Raw genomic sequence first — 20663 nt, 5'->3', positions numbered from 1 at the left:
TGCAGGTGTGTGTGTTGGATCGGGTCACGGTGGTGTTCAGAATACCGATGTCAGTTGGTATTTTGTCTTTTTAGACATGCTCTAAACAGCCCATTTAATCTTATACACAGTGCAGGGGTTGGACTTTGTTTTGAAGACATTCAGTTTACAAGTTTTGGATAATTAGGCCCAATTAGGGGTGCAGCCGGCTTACTGGGTTGTGGCACATTGAAGCTGCTGGCCAGGGGGCTAAGGGCATGTCCAATCTTTGCCTCTTTTCTTCTGGCTATGTCATTTGAAGGTTTGGTTTGGTTGGTATTTCCAGTATGGTGACCGCTGTCGTTTGGCTTAAAATGCCATCCATTTGTCAAACAGTCTGTGGTTTTAATGCCTGAATTACATTTTATGAGGAATAACCAAGAGATATCAGTGAATGGTAGGAAGAAAACAAAAAATGAAAACAAAAAAGCAGTCTTTTCTGGGTGTACTTAACTGTACTAAATTATTTTTTTGGGAGAGTATAGTATTCAACTACATTTCACATCATATAAATAACTGAATACATTTATACATGTATTTGTACATGTATGTGGGTCATTACAGAATTGAGGGTATATTTTGAGTATAAAAACAAGTAAAAATATAAATTTGTGTTTCAAACTTTTTTTGTGATTATTGTGTAACACGCTTTACATGTAACATTTTCAGTATTTGCTGAGCATAAACCTGAAAGATTTAAAATATTCAATGTCGAAATCACTGTAGTACCTGAACAATCTGTCAACTTTGTTTGGGACAAATTGGTTTATACAAACATAAAAAACAATTCTAGGATAATGTGAAATACAATAATTCCTCAATGAATCATTGTCACTACATCCAATAACTCAACTTGAAATCTAGTTAGCTGTAGCTAGTACAAATATTTTTGAATTACAGATATATACAGAATTTAATTAGTAAAATAACCGCATATCCCATGTTTTACTGATCTGACAAGTGAAATGACTGCAACATAGACTGTTTTAACTGATCAAATTGAAACTTGTTTTACAGTTTTTAGATGACTGCTGAATTGAAACATTGAAAATATTCTTGAAATGCAAAAATAACTATTTATTTGAGAAAGAAAAAAAAGACATCTAGCCCTGTGACCCTCCAATTAAGAGACAACTGATTCAACAACTGAGCCACTTCTGTCACTAAATGAGCCTCTTGTTGTTTCACTCTGTTGTAGTTGAAACAGTTCAGATTAGTTTTGCTTTGAATTTCATATGAAAGAAGATATAAAAGATTTTTCCTTTAACTAAAATGATTAATTCAGTCTTTAAAGGCAAGGATCAAAGATCAGGACACAAAAATCAAAGAGCAAAGTGTTCACCTTGACCTGCTTGGCGAGTATGATAACTGGAATGTGTCCAAATTTCTTCTGTGAGTCATTAGTAAACAAAAGGTTGTGCATTTGTGATGGATAAGAATCACTTTTCAGATATTATTTTAAGACCAAAATAAAACCACATAAGGATGCATGATCATTTAGAAAGACCTTACTATTTAAACTATACTTATGATTTATCAGTTTTAAAAACATTAATGAACTTTATTTCATTGCAATGACAACTCAAATTAATCGGTATAAGCTTAAAAAGTTTCTGAAAGCCGTCCTGCAGTTTTCTAACTTTGGATTAGTAACCATATGTGTTCTCTCCGTTTGTGTCCAGACGCCAAGCTGAGTGTGCCAAAACTGCCCGCATCCAGATGGCTCTGCCAACGGGTAAACCTGGGGGAGGCACTGCCAACAACCTGTACGAAGAGCTGGGTGACAACGCCATGTAAGTGAAGTGTGAAAGTGGCATTTGCCTTGATGAGCCAGGACAGAGGATTTATCTCTCGTTTCTCGTTTGATGGCACTGTGCCGTTCTGGTGCACCATGATTGATGGTATTTTTCAACATAACTTTACATCACATTTTAATTTTCACCTTTTCCATGGGCCACACAAGTACAGACCATGACAAAACTTGATGAAATCCAAGCTTTCCATCAACAAACATGATAATTTAACACTGGCTATGTTTAAAATCTAAAGCGTCTAATGTGTTAGAAATATAAAAACGGAGAGGTTCTGTTGTTATGCACTTGACTCTTAAAGAGGAGAATGATGCTTTCCTATTCATTGAACTTGTCTGTAACCTGCGTAAAACTGTCCAGTCCTCTTACTCGCTCATGACAGGTTAAAAGGGCAGGCCTTCAAACACCAAGATCTGACCCAAGCTCTGTCCCCAATAAGCCTCGGCAGGGTTGTCCAATCAGAGGGAAGGGGGTTCAGGGAGCAGTGGGGCATGAAGTGTTTTAAACTGACCCCAAAAATAAGGGTTTCCTGAAACAGTAAGGAAAAAAAAGTACAGAAGTAGGAAAAAAATAGTGTTTTTGGTTTGTTTTGTTTTTTGTTTTAAGATTTAAAGCCTGTAAAGCAACTATGGAGTTACAAAGGGATAATGTAAAGTTGATACAAAAGCACAACTCTCCCCTTTAAACAAAACAGCTGTTATGGGGAAAGTCTGGGGCTGCTTTTTGACACAACACCTTTCAGACCTAGTCTGCAACCACATTTTTGTGTGCAAACACAGGCCAGCCTTCAAACCACTAAGTAAGTAGTTTATAAACTAGTGTATAATAATTCTGTGAATGAAATACACTTTTAGTACTTTTTTAATGAAAAATCTGGCAGGGTCCTTTTACTGGTTCAGCCAGTAAATCTGAATATCTTCTTTTAGTATATGATAAAAGTTTATAGCCCTTCATTTAGCGCCAGCATCCAGTGAGTAAAATGTCCCTTTTGCCATCAAGGTGAGGGTGGGCAGACACTGTAATGTTCCCCCATCATTAGTTGAAAATCATGTGTCTGAAGAAAAAGAAGGGGTATCGTTAGGTAGATATACCATGTGAAAAGTTTCAGTACAGAGCAGTCACCAGGAGGAGTGGGTGGTGTGAGTCTGTGAGTAATGGGTCCATATTTCTCAGACATCAGTGTAACAGCAGGCTTGTAGGATTTTGAACTCCACATGGTGAAAACAGATGGGACTAAAGAAACTGCACAACATGGACTTTGCTGAATGCAGTAGAAGTCACCACACAGAAAGACAGTTTGAACTGTTGTTCCTTTCAAAAAGCCCTAAAATTAGACTGAGTGAAACCTTTTATTCTGGATGTTACGGTAATTTTTCAGTGTCTTGAGCCAGTTTTCTATCAAACTGATAAATTGAAGGGACACCTGTACTGACACGCAATAACTCAGCTAATAAAGATTCACCCAAGCACAGAATCAAAGCTGGAATAATTAAACTTAGAAATGAACTGGTTGATCCATCTCACTCACATCACTTTGTTGAACTTTCCTCAATTGCTCCTTAGCTGAGAGCACCGTCAAAGATTTATCGTTTGAGTTAAAAATGTCTTCTAAAGAAGCCCCAAATGATTGTGAATCTGGCTCCAAAGTCCTTTTTGTAGTGTGAAGACAGTTGTTAACTTCCTCTCCCACTTTTGCTGCTATGAAAAAATCTGACATTATGTACAGATAACACAATCTCAGATTAATCAAACAGGGCGTAAGAAGCTCACATCAAACCGACACAAAACAAAGCTCTGATATTTGAATGCTTTAACAGTAGAGGAGCCTTCAGATTTATCTCTGCAAAGTTTAGTGAAGCTCAGTTCTTTACTTGTCATTTTTCATCTTGTAATGCATACTAATGTCTTCGCTATAGGAGAGATAAAATGAAGGTCAGTGATTTCAACACTTCAAGGAAAGCCTCTGACGATTTCTCAAAGATTGTAACAGTTTAGAAAGAAGACCTTCAGGCTGTCCTCTGAGAATGGCCTTTTTCAGAACATTTGATTTTTGGTTTAAACTTGGGTTTAAGATTTTAGTTTGAACCCATTGTGCTTTTTGCTGCATATATAGTAGTGACAATGTGAACAGACATAAGCCACGTTTTTACCAAGCAGTACGGTTCGGTTTGTCTCGGCACGGCATGCTTTTTACGACGTTTCCACTAACTAATCCCTGGGACAGATCCCCAAAAAATGGAGACAAGCCACCCCACTTTTTGGTACCCTTCTGTAAGGGTGCCAGACTTAAACGATCTGATCTTAGAAGGTGGAGCTACAGCATAGCAGACCATTGATTGGTCGAAAGGATTGTCACTTACCATGGACTATTATGCTACCGATGCGGCTGTTGGTATCCAGCTTACACTCCCCCTACCACAAGGGGGCAGAGTTAGCTATGGATACCATGAATACCACATACAGTTTTGAAGCCGAAATACCCCCCTCACAGGCGCAGCCTGAGTCTGCACAGTAGAGACTGTAAGGGATTCTGGGAGAATCTGAGTGGAGCCGGGTGACAAAAATAATAATTTTTCTTTTGAGAATGGAATTACTTTTTGACCCTACCTCCCGACATATTTTACAATCCCTGAAAAATATTCACAAGAACAGGAGCTGTCAGTCATCATTAAACATGACGTTAAACCTTGTTTTTAACCTCTTATAACTAATGAAAACGAAGTTTCCAGAATAAAGAGGACTTGAATACAAGGCAGCCAAATTATATCTTTAAATCCCCACAACAATTGGATGTGAGACACATTTCTACCAGGTGTTTTAATTTCTCAAAGGTTGACCACAGCCCATCTGGAATGACTAGAGAGTCAGATTTTCTGACCTATACTGCAGCCAGTCACCAGGGGGAGCAGTTTTCGTGGCAGCCTCACTTCAAGCTGAGCAATATGACATCCATATTTTTAGTCTATGGTGGAAACGCAAACAGGACCAAGCTTAACTGAGCCAACCCATACCAAACCGTACTGGTCTGAACCGGACTGTTTGGTGGAAACACGGCTTTATGTACAGCTTCTGGTTGAGGATTAAAATGACAAAATCAGTCTCCCAACTTCCTCCAGATACCCTCTGCACGTCCTCTTCTCAGAAGTCTGTTTTTCACATTCTAGTGTTGATAATTGTGAGGTCACGAACCAATACCCACAGATCAAGACAAAATAAATTAGCTTCCTAACGATTATGCAGGAATTACTTTCTATTTATTCTGTCCTGCATCTTAAACACCAACAGGGCTGAAGGACAATATATGCCGCCTCATAATGTTACTGTTGTACGATTTTGTCAAACTTACCATAACTTGTCTGCTTCTCTGCATCTTCTCTCAGATTAAGTTCAGTTCATTTCCTTCCCAATGTCACACTTGTTAGTTTGCTTAAACAAGAGGCTAAACATGCCTGTACCGGGAGACACAGCGTTAACTTTTACTTGAAAGTTTTTTTTTTTAAATCTCAAGCGCGCACACATACACTCTCTCTAGGCAGCAGACAGATAGCTCATTTGTAATTCCTTACTGGAGCGTTAACAAGAAGTTGAGAGGAACTCTTATCAGCATTACATGCATCACCAGTTTTCTGTCTGTCCTTGATATGCCTCCCCACTCCCATTAACATGGGAGCAATTCATATGCAAGATGTTAGAAACTATCTCCAAATGACAATAAGGGGGTTGAAAATGTGTGTGTGGGAGTGTGTGAGACTAACCAGCCCAAACGATCCCTCTGAAAAATGTGTGCGGAAATGAACTTGGATATGAGGTAATTGAAATAAATGCAGCTCGTAATTTATAAAGACCACCTTGGGCGATAATTAATTCTATTGATAAGCTGCAGAGCATGTTTAATTGTAGCCAGAATGGTTTGTGTGTGTATGTGTGTGCACGAGGAAGCAGTTTGTGATTTCTAATGAAATACTTCAGTTTGTGTGTGTGTGTGCGTATCTTCTGCATGACTGCAATCTTGTAGGAGCTAAATAATCCCAAACGAGAATCAAATCTGGCCGAGTTCAAAAGTTTTCTCATTCGTGATTAAGGTTGATTATCAAGCTCTGTTCACTTGACTGATTCCAAGGCTTTTTCCCCCTTCTTTTTTAATTACATTTGGCTGGTCTCCTGACAAACTTGGTTTTTAGTCTGTTTCAATTAGATACACAAAATAAAGTTTCTGTAGCTTTTATTGGGAGCAAAAAAACTTGTTTGGTAAAACTTAATTATGACTTGTGTTATTTAGCCATACAAATGTGACTATGTATTTGAATCTCAACAGATCTATTCATTTTTGCTTTATATTTATCCAAAATCTGGAACTTAGTCAGCAAGAGTTTTGGCAAGAAGTTGTTTGAGCTCAGCTATGCATACTTTCTATTTAAACCCGGTGTAATATAATGTTTACAGGGGGGGGGGGGTTAATTTCAGTTTTAACTCCTAGAATCTATTTTTTAATAGGATTTTTTAAGGTGTCTTAATTGTTTTTTAAATTGCTTTTAAATTTGTTTTTGATTAGTGTCTTATTCTTACTCTTATTCTGTAGCACTTTGAGATTGTGTAAATGTAAAGTGCAATATAAATAAAATGCATTATTATTATTTACACAAAAATAAGAATATACAGAATAATGTTTAACATGTTAAAACTATTTCATTTAAAAAGATATTAAAAAATGTTTAAATACCTTGGGTGGTTCTTGCGGGCACCACGTTGGTGACCCCTGCTCTAGAATATACAAGGTCTTCTTCTGAAACCAAGCCTTTGTTGTCTTTAAATTATTTCAGATCATTGTCAAGTTGAAAGGTCCAACTACACCCAGACTACCTCACTGATAGCAACACATTTTCTCCAAAGATTTCTTGATGAACCCATCAAGCACATCATGTGTGCAGGGTACCAGTATCAGAAAAAGTAAAGCAGCCCCAGAGCATCACCAAGACACCACCATGCTTCACTGTGAACGTGGTGTTCTTTTCAAAATATGCTTCATTCCTATTCCTCCGAACATATGACTGATCTAATGGCTCGAAATGTCCTTGTTTTATTTAACTCCTCCTTGGAACAGACTCCCACGGCTTATTGGCTTATTTATGAGGTTCTGAGTACCCCAGGAAGTGGTGTTGAAATTGGAAAAACAGATACGAATATAAGCTAGCTATTTAAAAAATGTGTATAAATGATCTATAAACTGCAAAGACTGCTGAAAGTTTGTAAATTAGCAGAAAGAAACTTAAACTGTATTGTAAGTTAAATTATTTTGAGTGTGGCTGTAGAGTGTTGCTTTCACAACATGATTACAAGTCTACAACATGAGTACGTCCGTACATGTAAAAGGTATGAGCAATCTCCAGATCTGTGCACTTGTGTTGTGATAAGTGTATTTCCCAAGTATGATACTTCCCATGATAATGGAACAACTGCTATTATTTGGTGATTATATTTCAATTATTATCAAACCTTGCCGAAGAATTGACAGCAAACACTCAAAAGTCTTTCCCTACTCATTTCCTGTTCTTGTTTTCTTTTGTGTCAAACTATATAAACTTTCTCTGCCCTTACTTTTACAACTTTGACCAGTTTGACATCTTCTTGTTGTCATTTCATCACTTCTCTATCCCTTTGTCATGGTGACTGGCTCATTCATTTCTACATCTCTTCTTGTTTCCATCCGTCCACCTTCACCCATGACTGACAGACCAAAGTGAGTACAGTGCTGAAAATGCAGACAACGCTGCCTTAGCTTTTGTAGTTCCTGTGCTGTTATGTTCTGTACTTTCTTAGATCAAAGACTTGTGCTGCTCAAGGTCGGTTGTGCTTCTGGCTGATCGATCAGAGATTAGAAGTAGGGCGAGGTAGTGTTCATGGCCTCAGTATAAGAAGGCAAAAGTGTTACATGGAGTACTGAAAGAGAGTGCAGAGATTCAGCCAAGCTTCAAACTACACTTGAGACTTTGCAAATCAGTGCATCTTCAACCAGTGAGGATATAATCAGTCATAAATCTGCATACTTTCAGAACTCCATCACACGAAAGTTGTCTTTTCTTGCCCCTACAGATCCGTCATTGTTTGTGGCCTTGATTCAGTGGTCCCTTTGTAGTGCATCACTTTTAGTGTACATAAAGTCTATTTGCATTCTTTCCCTTTGTGTTTGTCGACTATTTTTCCACACTCCATCTCATGCCCCTCTGGTAAAAACAGCACCAAAATATAATACTCTTGTCCCCTTTGAAATCCATCCGTTTCCTTTCATTCCTCTCCTCATTTATCTCCTAATGTTGAGTCTCTTTCCATTTCATTTACTCTACTGCTCCAGCAGACAGACGATCGTTTTATCTGCTTTTTATCCCATTCTTTATGTTTCCTCCTTTTGTCACTCCACTTTATAGAACATTTTTCTTAACCATTCCACCATTACTATTACTTCATTTAAATTTCATTCAGTTCCGATCCGCCTCTTCCATTTCATTTAGCCTGATCACATCTTGATTCTATTCACTTCATAACTCATCTGTGTTTCTTTTATTATTTCTACCTTATTTCTCCCTTCATTCCATCTTTTCTCTCATTTTTCTTCCACTCATGTACCAGCCGTGCAAACCATGGTGGTGGGAATGGGAGGGGTGGCAGTATGGATGAAAGCGACCGCCAACGTCTGATTTCTGATTTTGCCACACGAGCCATCGCCGCCCATCGACAGTGCATCGCTAACGGAGGAGTGCTCCACAACATGCCCAAGTCTGAGTCCAGCATCACTTTCCTTTCTGATGAAAACCCTCTAACCATTAAGAACCCAATCTACCACGAGGACGGGACTTTGAGCAGTCCAGACACTCTTGGGAGAAGCCAAAGGAGACGAGATCTACTTGGGAATTTCTCTCCTTCCAGGAAAGGCCTTCGTGAGGCTTGGCTGAGACTCAGCTCCCCTTCAGGCGACGTGGGATCTGGTGGATTTAGTGGAAGCGACAGTGGTTGGGGATCAGGGGGTGGACACAGCTGGACTCTCCCATCAAGACTACATAGAAAAGAGATGTACGACGCTTTGAGGCGCCAAGTGGTCATGGATCCTGTGCAATGGGAGCTGGAGCTTCTTAAAGCTGAATTCAAGGACAGTAAAGATGCTGGTCTGGATTCAGGATTTGACCGAGGGTTGGATTCAGACTTACTTGGAAGCCCAAGTCTAGAACCCAAGTTAACGGTCAAAGAACAAGCCCGACAGTTTGAGCAACAGGCGCTTCAGGAAATGAGGCAAAGACAAAACCGTGACTCACGTGGATCTTTGTCACCTGACATGATGCTTTCTGATTTCCCCGAATCTCCTCTGTACCACAAGCACACCACACCTCAAAATGTCCCAACTGTTCAAATCAAAGAAGGTCCGCCAAGTATCATTGTGACTCAGAGTGATGGAGGTACTCCTCCACCCAGTCACAAGCCGACTCCTCCTGTGCTGCGACGCTTTGGTGCAAATTTAACAGGAAATCAGTTGGCAGACGAACGGCTTCAGGTTCAGTTGGAGGTCATCCCTGATCCGCCATCAACCCCGCCTCCTCCACCACCACCTCCTTCCCCACCACCACCTCCACCTCCCATGTCTGCTCCTCCACCTCCCACACCACGCCAGCCTCCCTCCCCTGTCCCTCCACCTCCTTTAACTCCACCACCACGTCACCCTTCCTCCCCAGCTCCTCTTCAACCTCCAACTCCCCTCCCTCGCCATATATCTGCCCCTTCTCCCCTCCATCCTCCATCCCCCCTCCCACGCCACCCATCCTCCCCTCCTCCTCAATCCAACCACACAGAACAGCGGGTTCCTCCACCGCCACCTCCCCTGCCCATGCCTCCACCTCCTCCACCTCCTCCTCTCCCTCCCCCTTTGTCCCCATCTCTCCTCCGTCCATCCACCTTCGTCCTTCCGTCGCTTTCAGAGGCACCAGCCCTGCGGCCTGTCTCCCTGCGGCCAACTCCTCCACCCCTCCCAGTGGAGCCTGAACCTCCCAGGCGGGAGCTGAAAGGAATCTTAAAAAACATCCAAAACATCGCAGACATTGAGAAATCAGTCGCTAACATGTTCAGCCAGATTGACCAGAAACAGATCCCGCTCAAAAAGGTAATAAAGAGCCACACTTCGATGGACTCTCTTGATTCTCTGGACTCCCTGGATGCATTAGCACCATCAGGTGCTGGAGGGGAGGCAGGAGAAGGTGGCAAAGACGATGCACTTGGAGAAGGAGAGGATGGTCAACTCCAACAGATTCAGCCCAACCCAAAAATGAACTCCATTGTCGAGGAGCTTGAGAAACGATTCCCCTCTCAGTCTACAATGCTCTAGCCTTTGCTTTTTTTTTAAATGGAGAGCAAATTTCTCAACATTGTTGCATGTACGTTGTGAAGCTGTCAAGGGACTGAGGCTCAAAATAGCTCAGTGGGATGCTCTGATTTGGTGACTTGTACCATGCTGTGGTTGTGCTTTTGCAACACGACTTCTTGTTTTCCACATAAAGAAAGGAAGACAGAGAACTTTGTCTAATCTAAAGTATAAGAAATGTGTCTCTTCTCAAATGACTGCACTGTTAGAGAACAGAAAAAGAGAAGGGGGAAAAGGAATCTGCAAGAAAAGTCACATCTTGCAAAGGACTGACAAAGTGGAGGATTTAAAAGCAGGATGTGGCTGCAATTCTCAATAACTGTTTTTACAGTATTTATCTTCAGCTGTCACAGGCAGAGAGAAAAATAGTGTAGAAGGAAGAGAAATAAATAGTTCTAAGTTAAAGGCTGGACTTAGACTACAGGAAGATGTAGCTTATCTGTCAATCAGGTATTAACCAGGGTTTGGGTCTTTGGTTGGTACTAACTTCTAGCTTAGAGTTGAGGTTAATGTGAGGATTTTACACACCCAAGCTAAGGCCAGTCTTAACCTGAGAAGCCATCCTGGTGATTTCAAACAAGATGTGAGTTAACACTTTGAAATCTGGACATTTCATGAAGTACTTAGACAGCAATGGAAAGGTTAATGTGAGCTTAAAGAAAAAAAAAATCCCTGGTGACATTTTCACACTTGTTGGAGCATTGAGCTGTTGTCATTTCTCACGGCAGATAATATTCAAATAATATGCCAAATAATAGGCAAGGTTTCAAACATACCATTTTTTAATGAAGCTCGATTTGCTAATCTAACACAATCAGCAGTAATTTTCCCCTTTATTGGGGGGTACAGAACCAAGTGTTTGCCACATGGTACTACACCAGTGTATGGAAATCAGAAGCACTACTGAGCAGATTTTTATTTAGCAATTGAAGCAAAAAGTAACCCTAAAGATTAGCATAGCTTTATTTGTTTATGTCTTGTTAGCTCATTCTGTGAAGTGCTTCAAATCAGTTGTATCTGTTTGAAATACAGCTGTAGCTTTTTATGTTTCTTACTATGTAGGTTGATTAAATTAGATGGTGTTTGTTGTATTGAAGGGCAGCAACCCTATTCATCATGGTCATCTACTTCCTCTTCTGGGTGAAATTTGCTCGTGCTGAACACCAAGGCTTACCAAGATCTGCAAAGTTCTGCTGAATCCAACCCCAGTCCGATAGCAATTGCATTACCTAGGTGTGTCAATCGAATTATGTTCACTTCATTCTCAGTCTAAGCTCTTTACAGCCTTTTTTTGTCCAATCCCATGCTGCCTGAGCTCATTAGTCTGATTTCTCAAGCTGCATGTGAACATACTGATTGTCTTCAGCCACTGAACGCCGTTTTTATCAGGCTTTTTGATGAAGACTCTCTCCATTCTTGAGCATTCCATCAGATACAATACTTACTCTGTGGGAATAGACCAGGATTTAACACGATGATGCATGTTTCCCTATTCATTTTCACGTCCAAGTTAAAAGGACTCAGCCTTACTGCTGCTACCTGCAGGCTGATTATGTACAACGTGTTTTTGTCATTATTCAATTTCATCCCAAAAAGCTCAGATTGTATGGAATAGGAGTATGCATGTGCAACTTATAGTCAATAGATGTCTGAATACATGCTGATCAGTAACTTCAAACACAATGAACATTTATTGTCTAAATTTTCTTGACAGCTCATTCATTTTGATCACTTGCCTTAAAATATCCATCTTGTTTTACTTTCATATATTGACGACAACACTTTTAAAATAATTTACTCATGGTCTACCATTCTTCTTGTGGAGAGCAGTGGCAGTGCAATGACAAGACCAGCTGCCACTGACTCTTAAATATAATTCACATATGAGATATACCAGCAGTTTTTCCATAGACAAGACTTTAAAGATCTTGTACTCTAAGTCCAGCCATAAGGGTTCAGCCATTTTTTCTACTTGTCCTAATTTAGTGAACCTTGAAGGAATTCAAAAGCCTGCTTCAATGTTAAAGTAACTGTTTGAAGGGCTTACTCATTATCTGCCATTATTATAATTTCCCCATCAACAGCTTTTGTAGCACTTGCTCTTGTAACAAACAGTGAGGAAAATTGGCGTAAGAAGCTGTGGATGGGAGTCATACAGTCAAATAATTAGTTGTGGCATAATGCCTCTCTGTAAACTTTTCGATTGATGAATGTGAGAAACTGTTTTCATCCATGCCAGGTAATTGAAATTCTGTCAACATGAAATTATAATCAATCAAGGACACATGCTTGTTGATGGGCCCGCATGCTGCGGTGAGAAGCTAATTACAGTCTTTGGATTTAACGAGCACCGTAGATGTCGGAGTTGGGAAGAAGAAAGAAAAAAAGGGAGGGGAAACGTTGACACAATCCAAATTTTGCTTCTGTCTTTGTGTCGAGAGTTCTCAGTGGGACACCTGAGCTAAAATAAGTGGTGTGATAACTGTCCCTTGAGTTCACCCATTCTCATTGGTTTATATTTATCTGGTAATTGAGCTTGCGTGATAATTTTTCTGTACAGTCACAATGTTTTTCTTTTTTAAATGTTAGTGTTTTAGTGTATTCATGTTTAACTTAATGTCTAAGACTCATTTAGTTGTTTGAGGGTTTTTTGCTCCTTTTCTTCCCAGTTATTTCCTTACTTTCTAATGTTTGCGCACAGTCTTTGTTTTACTCTATCAACTCTCATTTTTGTTTATTCTCATGTTTGTATCATTTCTTTTTTTCCTTTGGACTCATTGTTTCCATGGAGGCAATCTTCCTACATTGTCTTTTAATGTTTCATGTCTTGTCAGTATGTCTTCACTTAATGAGACAAACTTTAAAGGTCCCATGTCATGGAAACCATCATGTTTACCTTTCCTACACTTACGTAATTCATCCTTATGCCTATCAGCCCTGAGAATGTGGAAGCAAAAAAAGCCTCCATGTTGTTTCTCCAGCCCACCTCCTGGGACAAACAGTATCTTTTAGGTGACTTGGCTCTTGTGGTCATATAACATCAAGGGGGTTTGCATAAGCACACGTGTAGAACCATTCCCATTCCAAACGTTTGAGTGATGCCACAGCTTCAGACACTGTTTGGATTTTGCGGAGTCAAGATCTTGAAAAGTTTGAGCCAAAGAAGTCAAATTCTCTTGATGGTTGCAAAAACCAACACATATCCCACATATCCTCTATATCCTATCCGAGCTTCTGGAGACTGAAGTAAACAGTGATTACTAATTGTTGACAGCAATGGACCACACTTGGTGCTGGGTGTTCACATGAAGTAACTCAAGACAGAAAGAAGGAAGGAAAAATGCTCTGACTCTAGTGAAACACATCAGACACTTGTGGTGCATAAGCACAGGTTTTCTGGCGCGCTCACCAAGTTTCTTTTGGTGTTCTTCTAACTCTGCATTTGTATGAGCCATGGACTGTATTATAAATAGTTGTAGTGTCTGTGATGCCACCCACCTGTTTCAGATACTGAGTTTTGAAGCCAAACTTCCAGTCTTATTTCTTACTGGACCATATTATAATTCACTGTTGAAATTAGCTGTTTTGAATTTATGAGTACTTACACAGCTAGCCTCAATTGGACTCTTATCAAACTGCAGTTTTTAGCACATCCGCATATACTTCATTTCTGTCAGTCACAGGTTGCCACTTAGTCTGCACCAGTCTAGACCCACCCCCTTCAAACACCATTTAGGCAGCCAGTCAGTGTATAACCGTATTACTTCACGATATATCTAGACTCATCCATATCACTGCATGGAAACTGGGAGGCTGCAGTGGTTAGAATAGAATAGAATAGAACAGAGATAGAATAGAAAATACTTTATTTATCCTGAGGGGAAATTCAGGAGTCACAGCACCAATCATGAAAACTTAAATAAGAACGTGTATCGAAATTGCAAAAAGGTCCATAAGAAAATAGATGATGACAGCATGTCCATCATACTCCAGGCAGTCAGCCTCCACCTCCACAGGGTCCAGGACTGAGCTTCTTCAGCAGTCTGTTCAGTCTCTGTCTCCTGGATCCTGTCTGCTCACAGCAGGTGAAGATCTTCCAGTGTGGCATTGGTGTCCAGTGTTAGTTCCGTTAGACATGTCTGTGAATAGCATGATGCTACTCTGCCTTCTGATATTCCCTCAATTGCTGGGTTAGCATGGCTAGCTCATCCATCTTATTAAAGATAGATCCTACGTTCCCAATAACGATGGATGGAAGGACAGGTCGATACCATCACTTCTTAGCTCACACCTGAGAACCAGCACGTCATCTTCACCTCCTTCTCCTCACCTTGTGGGGAAACATCAGGCCTTGCACCAGCTAGCATTGATATGCTACAGGCTGCTAACAGCTGATTTCCCATGTAAACAATGCAGCCATGGTTACAAGTAGGAACTCCAGACAAACACAGGAGCAAAAATAGCAAAATTAGTAAGAATATCACTGAAGACAAAACCAGTTTGGTGTCCACGACCAACAAATGTATCATACAAAGTAATGATCCACTCAAAATACAAAGATAACGAAACAAAAAGACCAAAAAAATTACAAGAAACGGACAAAGAAGAGCAAGTTACCACAACAGGCAGCCACAACCAACAGGGCGGCACCTAGCAACACCATTATATGGGACCTTTAATACTTAGTAAGTGAATAGCTAACATTACAGATGCTTAGAACATTACCATAGTTGTTTTGTTATGGGTTGTTTTTTTTCCAAAACTGTACAAAATTTTTTCAACTTTTTCTAGATCTTTGTATTGGTTTTATTATACACAATGTCTTTCTTTTAAATCAAAAGTGGAATATTTTGGGTTAATGTAAGCATTAAAGTACAAAATTGGCTTTTCTGAATAAAATATTTGGTGCTAACTTGGAGTTTTCAAGCTTATTGCTATTCCATAAAAAGGGAAAATAAACTCATCACCTGTTTTAGATCTTATATGTTGAGATTTTTCAGCATACATCTGTTCCGCAATAAAAGAATAGTTTAGAAAATCCTAACCCCTTATCTAAATATCTCTCATGTATTGTGTCACGTCACATTGGCACTCAACCTAAACAAGGAATGAACCTGAATCTCGTTCACTTGTCCTGCATCCTGACTGAACTTTTACCCCTCAAAAAGCCTCAGGGAGGAGCAGAAAAGAAACAACAGTGCTGAGGGCATAAATGCAAAGTGGAGCATCTCCTGACTGACAATGATAGAATTGTTGCTGTTGTTTTCTCTTGATGAAGATTATGCAGAGGGAGTCATGTACACAGCCTCCTACATTCAGTGCATATTAATGTGCCACTCACCCGGGATAAAAGACCCTGTGTGGTATGAAGGTTACCCGGCCACATCAGGTCAAAATGAAACAGCTTGGTGGATTTCTACCATTGATTCAAAGAGGCTCGCTACTGAAAGTATTTCTACTCTCATATTGTTCAAATTTGAAGGGGCAGAGTAAAATTGGTGTGCTCTGCAGAAGCTTTCCATCACCCACTGTTTGCTCCCACCGAGTCTTGCTTAACCAAAAGCACAAAGTTTTTGCAAAACTGTCTCCGAGTTAGTTCTCCAGACATCTGTGTACAAACATTTACCAGCATCATTTAGCTACCAGAAATAACCCACAAACAAACATCGCAGTATTGTTGTTGAGGTTGAGGTTGGGGGGATTTCTCTATGTTTTGATGGCCTTTGCATATGAGTCACTTTTAGAAATGTTGACTTTGGTCTCCTTTCTTTTCACAAACTTCTTGTCCCTGATTCCACACACACATACATACACACACTGACAGGAAAATCTCTTTACTTTGGGCAACAAAGACAGATTTTCTACTACTTGAGAATAACAAATTGATTTCTACAAGGACTGTCATCTTTTAAAGCTTGTAAAATGTGTCTTTCTTTGATAGAATAGCTGAGGCTCTTACACAGCAAAAAGTATTGACATGGCTGTAAAGTCAACCAAAGGAAGTCCCCGAGTTTCACCTGTAAAACTCTGACATAACCTCACTTATTAAGATTCCTATGTCCGGCATTTTTCTCTCCTGTGGATTTTGGTTTGTTTGTGCCTGATCATGTTTCTGATGATCATATCTGTGCAGGTGGATCAAATCCTGATGTACTAGTGAACCCAGATGGTCATTTCCAAGGTGATGAAGGGACTGAAGAGGATTTGTAATGTCAGATACTGAGCTTACACATGATTCTTGATGGATTTTTTTTTTTTTTTTTTTTGTCTGGGAAATCTATAAAGCTTTTCACTGCAGGGCAGAATGAGTCATAACAAGGCATATATACCCTATGTAACATGCAAAACAACAAAGTCTCATAAGTAATCATTATCTGTTTCTTGAGTGATCAGTAGAAATTACCGTTGATAAAAAGAAACATTGGTCAATATTTAAAGGTGTAAAAATGTTTGAAAATTCTTTTGATACCAACTGCTTGCTCACATTAATAAAGCTAACATTATAGTTAGCAGGTGGAGGAGTCAGTATATCTTTCTCAAGATTGAGTCAACACAGTTAGCATTAGCATTCAACTGATACCTTGCTAATAATAATGCCAGCTTGCATCATAGTTATCAATGGGGGAGCAAATATGTTTAAAGTCAAAAATTAGCCAAATCAATGAGCATTTCCAGCTCAGAGCTAACATCAACGTTATTCAGCTAACATTTAAGTGAGTACGATAGAGTGCATTGCTTTTGTGTGAAAATTAGCTGATTGAACAAGGCTAACAAACACATTTAGCCCTCTCATTGTTAATTTTAGGTTTATCTAGCTAACATTTCAGTTCTTAGTGGGAAGACTTAACATCTGTTTAGTCAACATAAACTTGTTTTTTTGTTTCTTTACCATTCCATAGACTTCAGATTAACATAAGCTTTATACAGTTGCCGTTGCTTACCCCTGAAGAACTGAAAGATAAAAGTACTCAAGCTATAAAATGTTACAGGAAGCTAGCCATGTATGTGTTAGTTTAAAATGTACTCTTTTACTATGGTATCATGTAACACATGTAAGCTAGGAAGTAGCGAAATGCTAATAGTGCTATTGAACAGTACCAAGCTGTACATTTCTGTACCCTGAATTGGACTACAGTCCATTCAGTCGTCCCTTTGACCTGTCTTTGAGTGTCTTATCAATCAAGAATCTTTAAATCAAGACATTTTGTCAGAAGTTCTGAGTTTATGGGTTTTTAACCCAAAAGGGTAATCTACAATTACTAAGCACTGAGTTTTGATAAATTAATAATAATTTTGATCAAACTATACAGTTCCCCTTGTCATCCTTTTAATTAATACCTTAATCAGTTTGAAAAACAAATAAATGTATACCACAGAGTTTGGGTAAACAGCGATGAAACATGTACACTCAGACATGCTGCATTTAACAGCTTGCAGGCAAGGCTGCTGTTTCAGCTGACTGGGTTGGAAATGTTTTATGTTGAGATTAGCTCTCAACCTCAGCGTGCTGCATGTCATTGCACACACTTGTACTTGCTCTGTGCATCTTCATTTCCTCAGACAGATTCTCTTTCAGTTTTTGTGTGCTTTTGCTCAGAGAACAGACTTCTTTTGACAACGGATTTTGGCTTTAACATGCAGCCAAGCAAAGCTGGATTTAATGGAAACTGAGAAGAGGCACACGGCTGTGAGACATAGTGGGAGAGCGTTGGTTGCGTAATTGTAAGTCAAAGGTTTGATCTTTGCTACAGAGAAGATACTGTGGTTACTGAAGCAAACAATGCAACATGGGATGATGCTTTATGTGTTCCCTATTCAGTGGTGAACAATGATTATTTAAACAGGTTCCAACAAAGATCTGTTTGACCCAGTATAACTCGTTAGTATGTCTGTTAAGGTTATTTGTCATCCATTCCATTATTGGCCCAAGGATAACTGGACTTGGACTCTTGAAGACAGTTTCTTCACCTCCTATAGGCGTCTTCAGTTTTAAACAGACTGGTGGACACAGCTAGTAAATATAAGTCTCTAAAAGTCAGTGGTCACACATGTGGTCTTAAAGTTGACAGAGTTCTTGGGAGTTAAGGTCTTCAATTTTCTTTTGTCACTGTAACCAGAGTTGTTGGCGCAGTTCTACAGTCAACTTGTTGTTTCAGTGCTGAGAGCTAAGGCCTTCAGTTGTCTGGAGTCATAAGCAGAGTTGTTGACTTAGTTCCTTGGAGTCCCTAAGGACTTAAAGTGTCTGTGGTCATAACAAAAAGTCATTAACATTATTCTTGAGAGTCATTAAGATTTGAGCTGTCTGTGGTCATAAACTGAGTCATGAACCTAGTGCCTGGGAGTCTTTACGGCCTTTAGTTGGCAGCAGAGCTGTTTCCTACTTCCTAAGAGTTGTGAAGGTATTCAGTCATCTGTGGTCATAAACAGAGTCATTTAACTAGTCCCTGAGAGTCGTTTAGGTTTTCAGTCATCTGTGGTTGTTGTGAACTGATATTAGGACAGCATGACTTGGAGTCTTGGCATAGAGGACAGTTTGTTTGAAAGATATGATGAATCAAATTATGTTAAGCTTGAACAACCTTCCCTGAACCGAGGTGGTGGCCTTTGACACTGCTTGCCTCCATCATATAAACTCTTAGTCCAAGCAAGAAAGCAACTCACACACTGGGGATCACATGACTCTCAGGGTTCTCAGGAACTAGATTAACATCTCTGCTTATGACAGCCACAGATGACTAAGACCCTAGCTATTCTACTGTTATCTGACCTGGGACTAGACCATTTTGACATAGAGTAGAAAATTTGTTTGTACTTGACTGAGGAGCCATTGCTATGAAGTTACCATCAGTTGGATTATGACTGAACACCTTTGAGTCAGAAGACACAACAATACCCTTGCGGTTTAAATCTTTAGTTGGCTCTGGAGTAACGTTGCCACAAAAAGTCAAGTCAATTGTGGCTTAACAATATTGAGTTTTAATATCTTTATATTAACCCTGGACTGGTCGCCAGTCAATCACAGGGCTGACACAGAGGCAGACAACCATTCACGCATACACTCACACCTAGGGGCTAATTAGAGTGTTCACTTAACCTGAGGAGCATGTTTCTGGACTGTGGGAGGAAGCCGGGTACCTGGAGAGAACATGCAAACTCCACACAGAAAGGCTCACCGGCCAAGATGGGAATTGAACAGGTGACCTTGCTGTGAAGCTGCAGTGCTTACCGTTGCGCCACCTTGCTGCCCCAATTTTTATATATGTATAACATTATTTTCAATCATTGTTTTCAAAAGAAAAAAAGGGAAATAATTTGTAATTCTGTTCTCTCTCTCGTTTTTTTACAGTGGCATTTTGAAAGCACAAGCAGCAATGCTCTGTGTATCCTACCCAAAGTTTTGGTATTGACAAAGTTTCTTAAAAAGGAAACAAAAGTTACCAGAGTTTTGTTCCTTTTTCTATTTTGGACATGATATACACCTGCCCAGATTGGGTCAAGCCATGATATTTTGCACCTCAGAAATGCCTTGAAAAATCCCATTAATGGTGCTGTACGAATACAAAGCTTTATAGATATATGGCTATTTGTCTGCATAGTCCTGTTCCCTCTTCACATTTAAAATACAAAGAAGCACCTCCTCACTGATGCCTTACCTTCCTTCCGTCGGGTCTATTCTGGAAATGTGAAGAGACATTCCTTTTTGAAGTAATTTTCTGCATGTCATGCAGCCGAGATGTGAGAATGTACCGAAAAGAAATGAAAGAGAAAAGGTTGAGGAGTTGGAACAAGCTGAAATCGACAGAGAGGGTGAAACAAGTTGGGGGGGAAAAGGGGGAGAAAGGAAGTTACAAATGAGCGCAAAGCACAAGGGGAGCTACAGTAGAGAGGAGGAAGAGACAAAATGTTGAGAGAAAATAGAAAAGAGACAAGAGGAATCTGTTATACTCAGTCTGTCCTTTAAGGGCTAATAATATTTCCTCCTTTCTTTGGGTTTCTCACACTCTGCCAAACAGGGTGGAAAGGACTCAATCATGTCAGAAGAGTGTATTTTTTGGCGTCTGTGTGTGTGTATGTGTGTTGGAGATCAGATATCCATGTGTGCTTCGGGTGGAAATCGCCTAATAATGTGTCTGTCAAAGCAACAAGGACACTGAGATAGAATTATTTTTCACACACACACGGATCACAACACAATGCCTGCAAAACACTTCTGGCAGAGAGAAGAGACACATTTACACGCAGCATGAGCTTTCCTATTTAACTCTAACTTGTAGATCACTCCTGAACACACCTTTTCATCTGTCTATTCATCCATTTGGCCCTTTATCTGTATATCCTCTTGTATGTCCTTCAAAGCATCTACCAATCCTTTTTTTCCTTGCTTCTTTTTAAGCAGATAATCTATTGAATAAAAGGATGCCTTGTTCAAAGTG

At 39.8% G+C, this 20663-nt stretch overlaps 1 protein-coding gene across 1 annotated transcript in view; it reads left to right on the top strand.

The window, feature by feature from the left end:
* The window catches only part of pcdh15b (protocadherin-related 15b), a 281925-nt gene that overhangs the window by 238579 nt on the left and 22683 nt on the right, over positions 1-20663 (top strand). The window contains exon 35 of the mRNA XM_074662917.1: positions 1701-1811. Coding sequence (XP_074519018.1) covers positions 1701-1811 — 111 coding nt within the window. The remainder of the gene's footprint in view (positions 1-1700; positions 1812-20663) is intronic.

Source organism: Halichoeres trimaculatus, unplaced genomic scaffold, assembly GCF_033239565.1.
Source record: "Halichoeres trimaculatus isolate MK-OKI-2021-1 unplaced genomic scaffold, fHalTri1.1 fHalTri1_scaffold_23, whole genome shotgun sequence".
NCBI classification, from domain to species: domain Eukaryota; kingdom Metazoa; phylum Chordata; class Actinopteri; order Labriformes; family Labridae; genus Halichoeres; species Halichoeres trimaculatus.
This window is presented reverse-complemented; position numbering and strand designations above follow the sequence as displayed.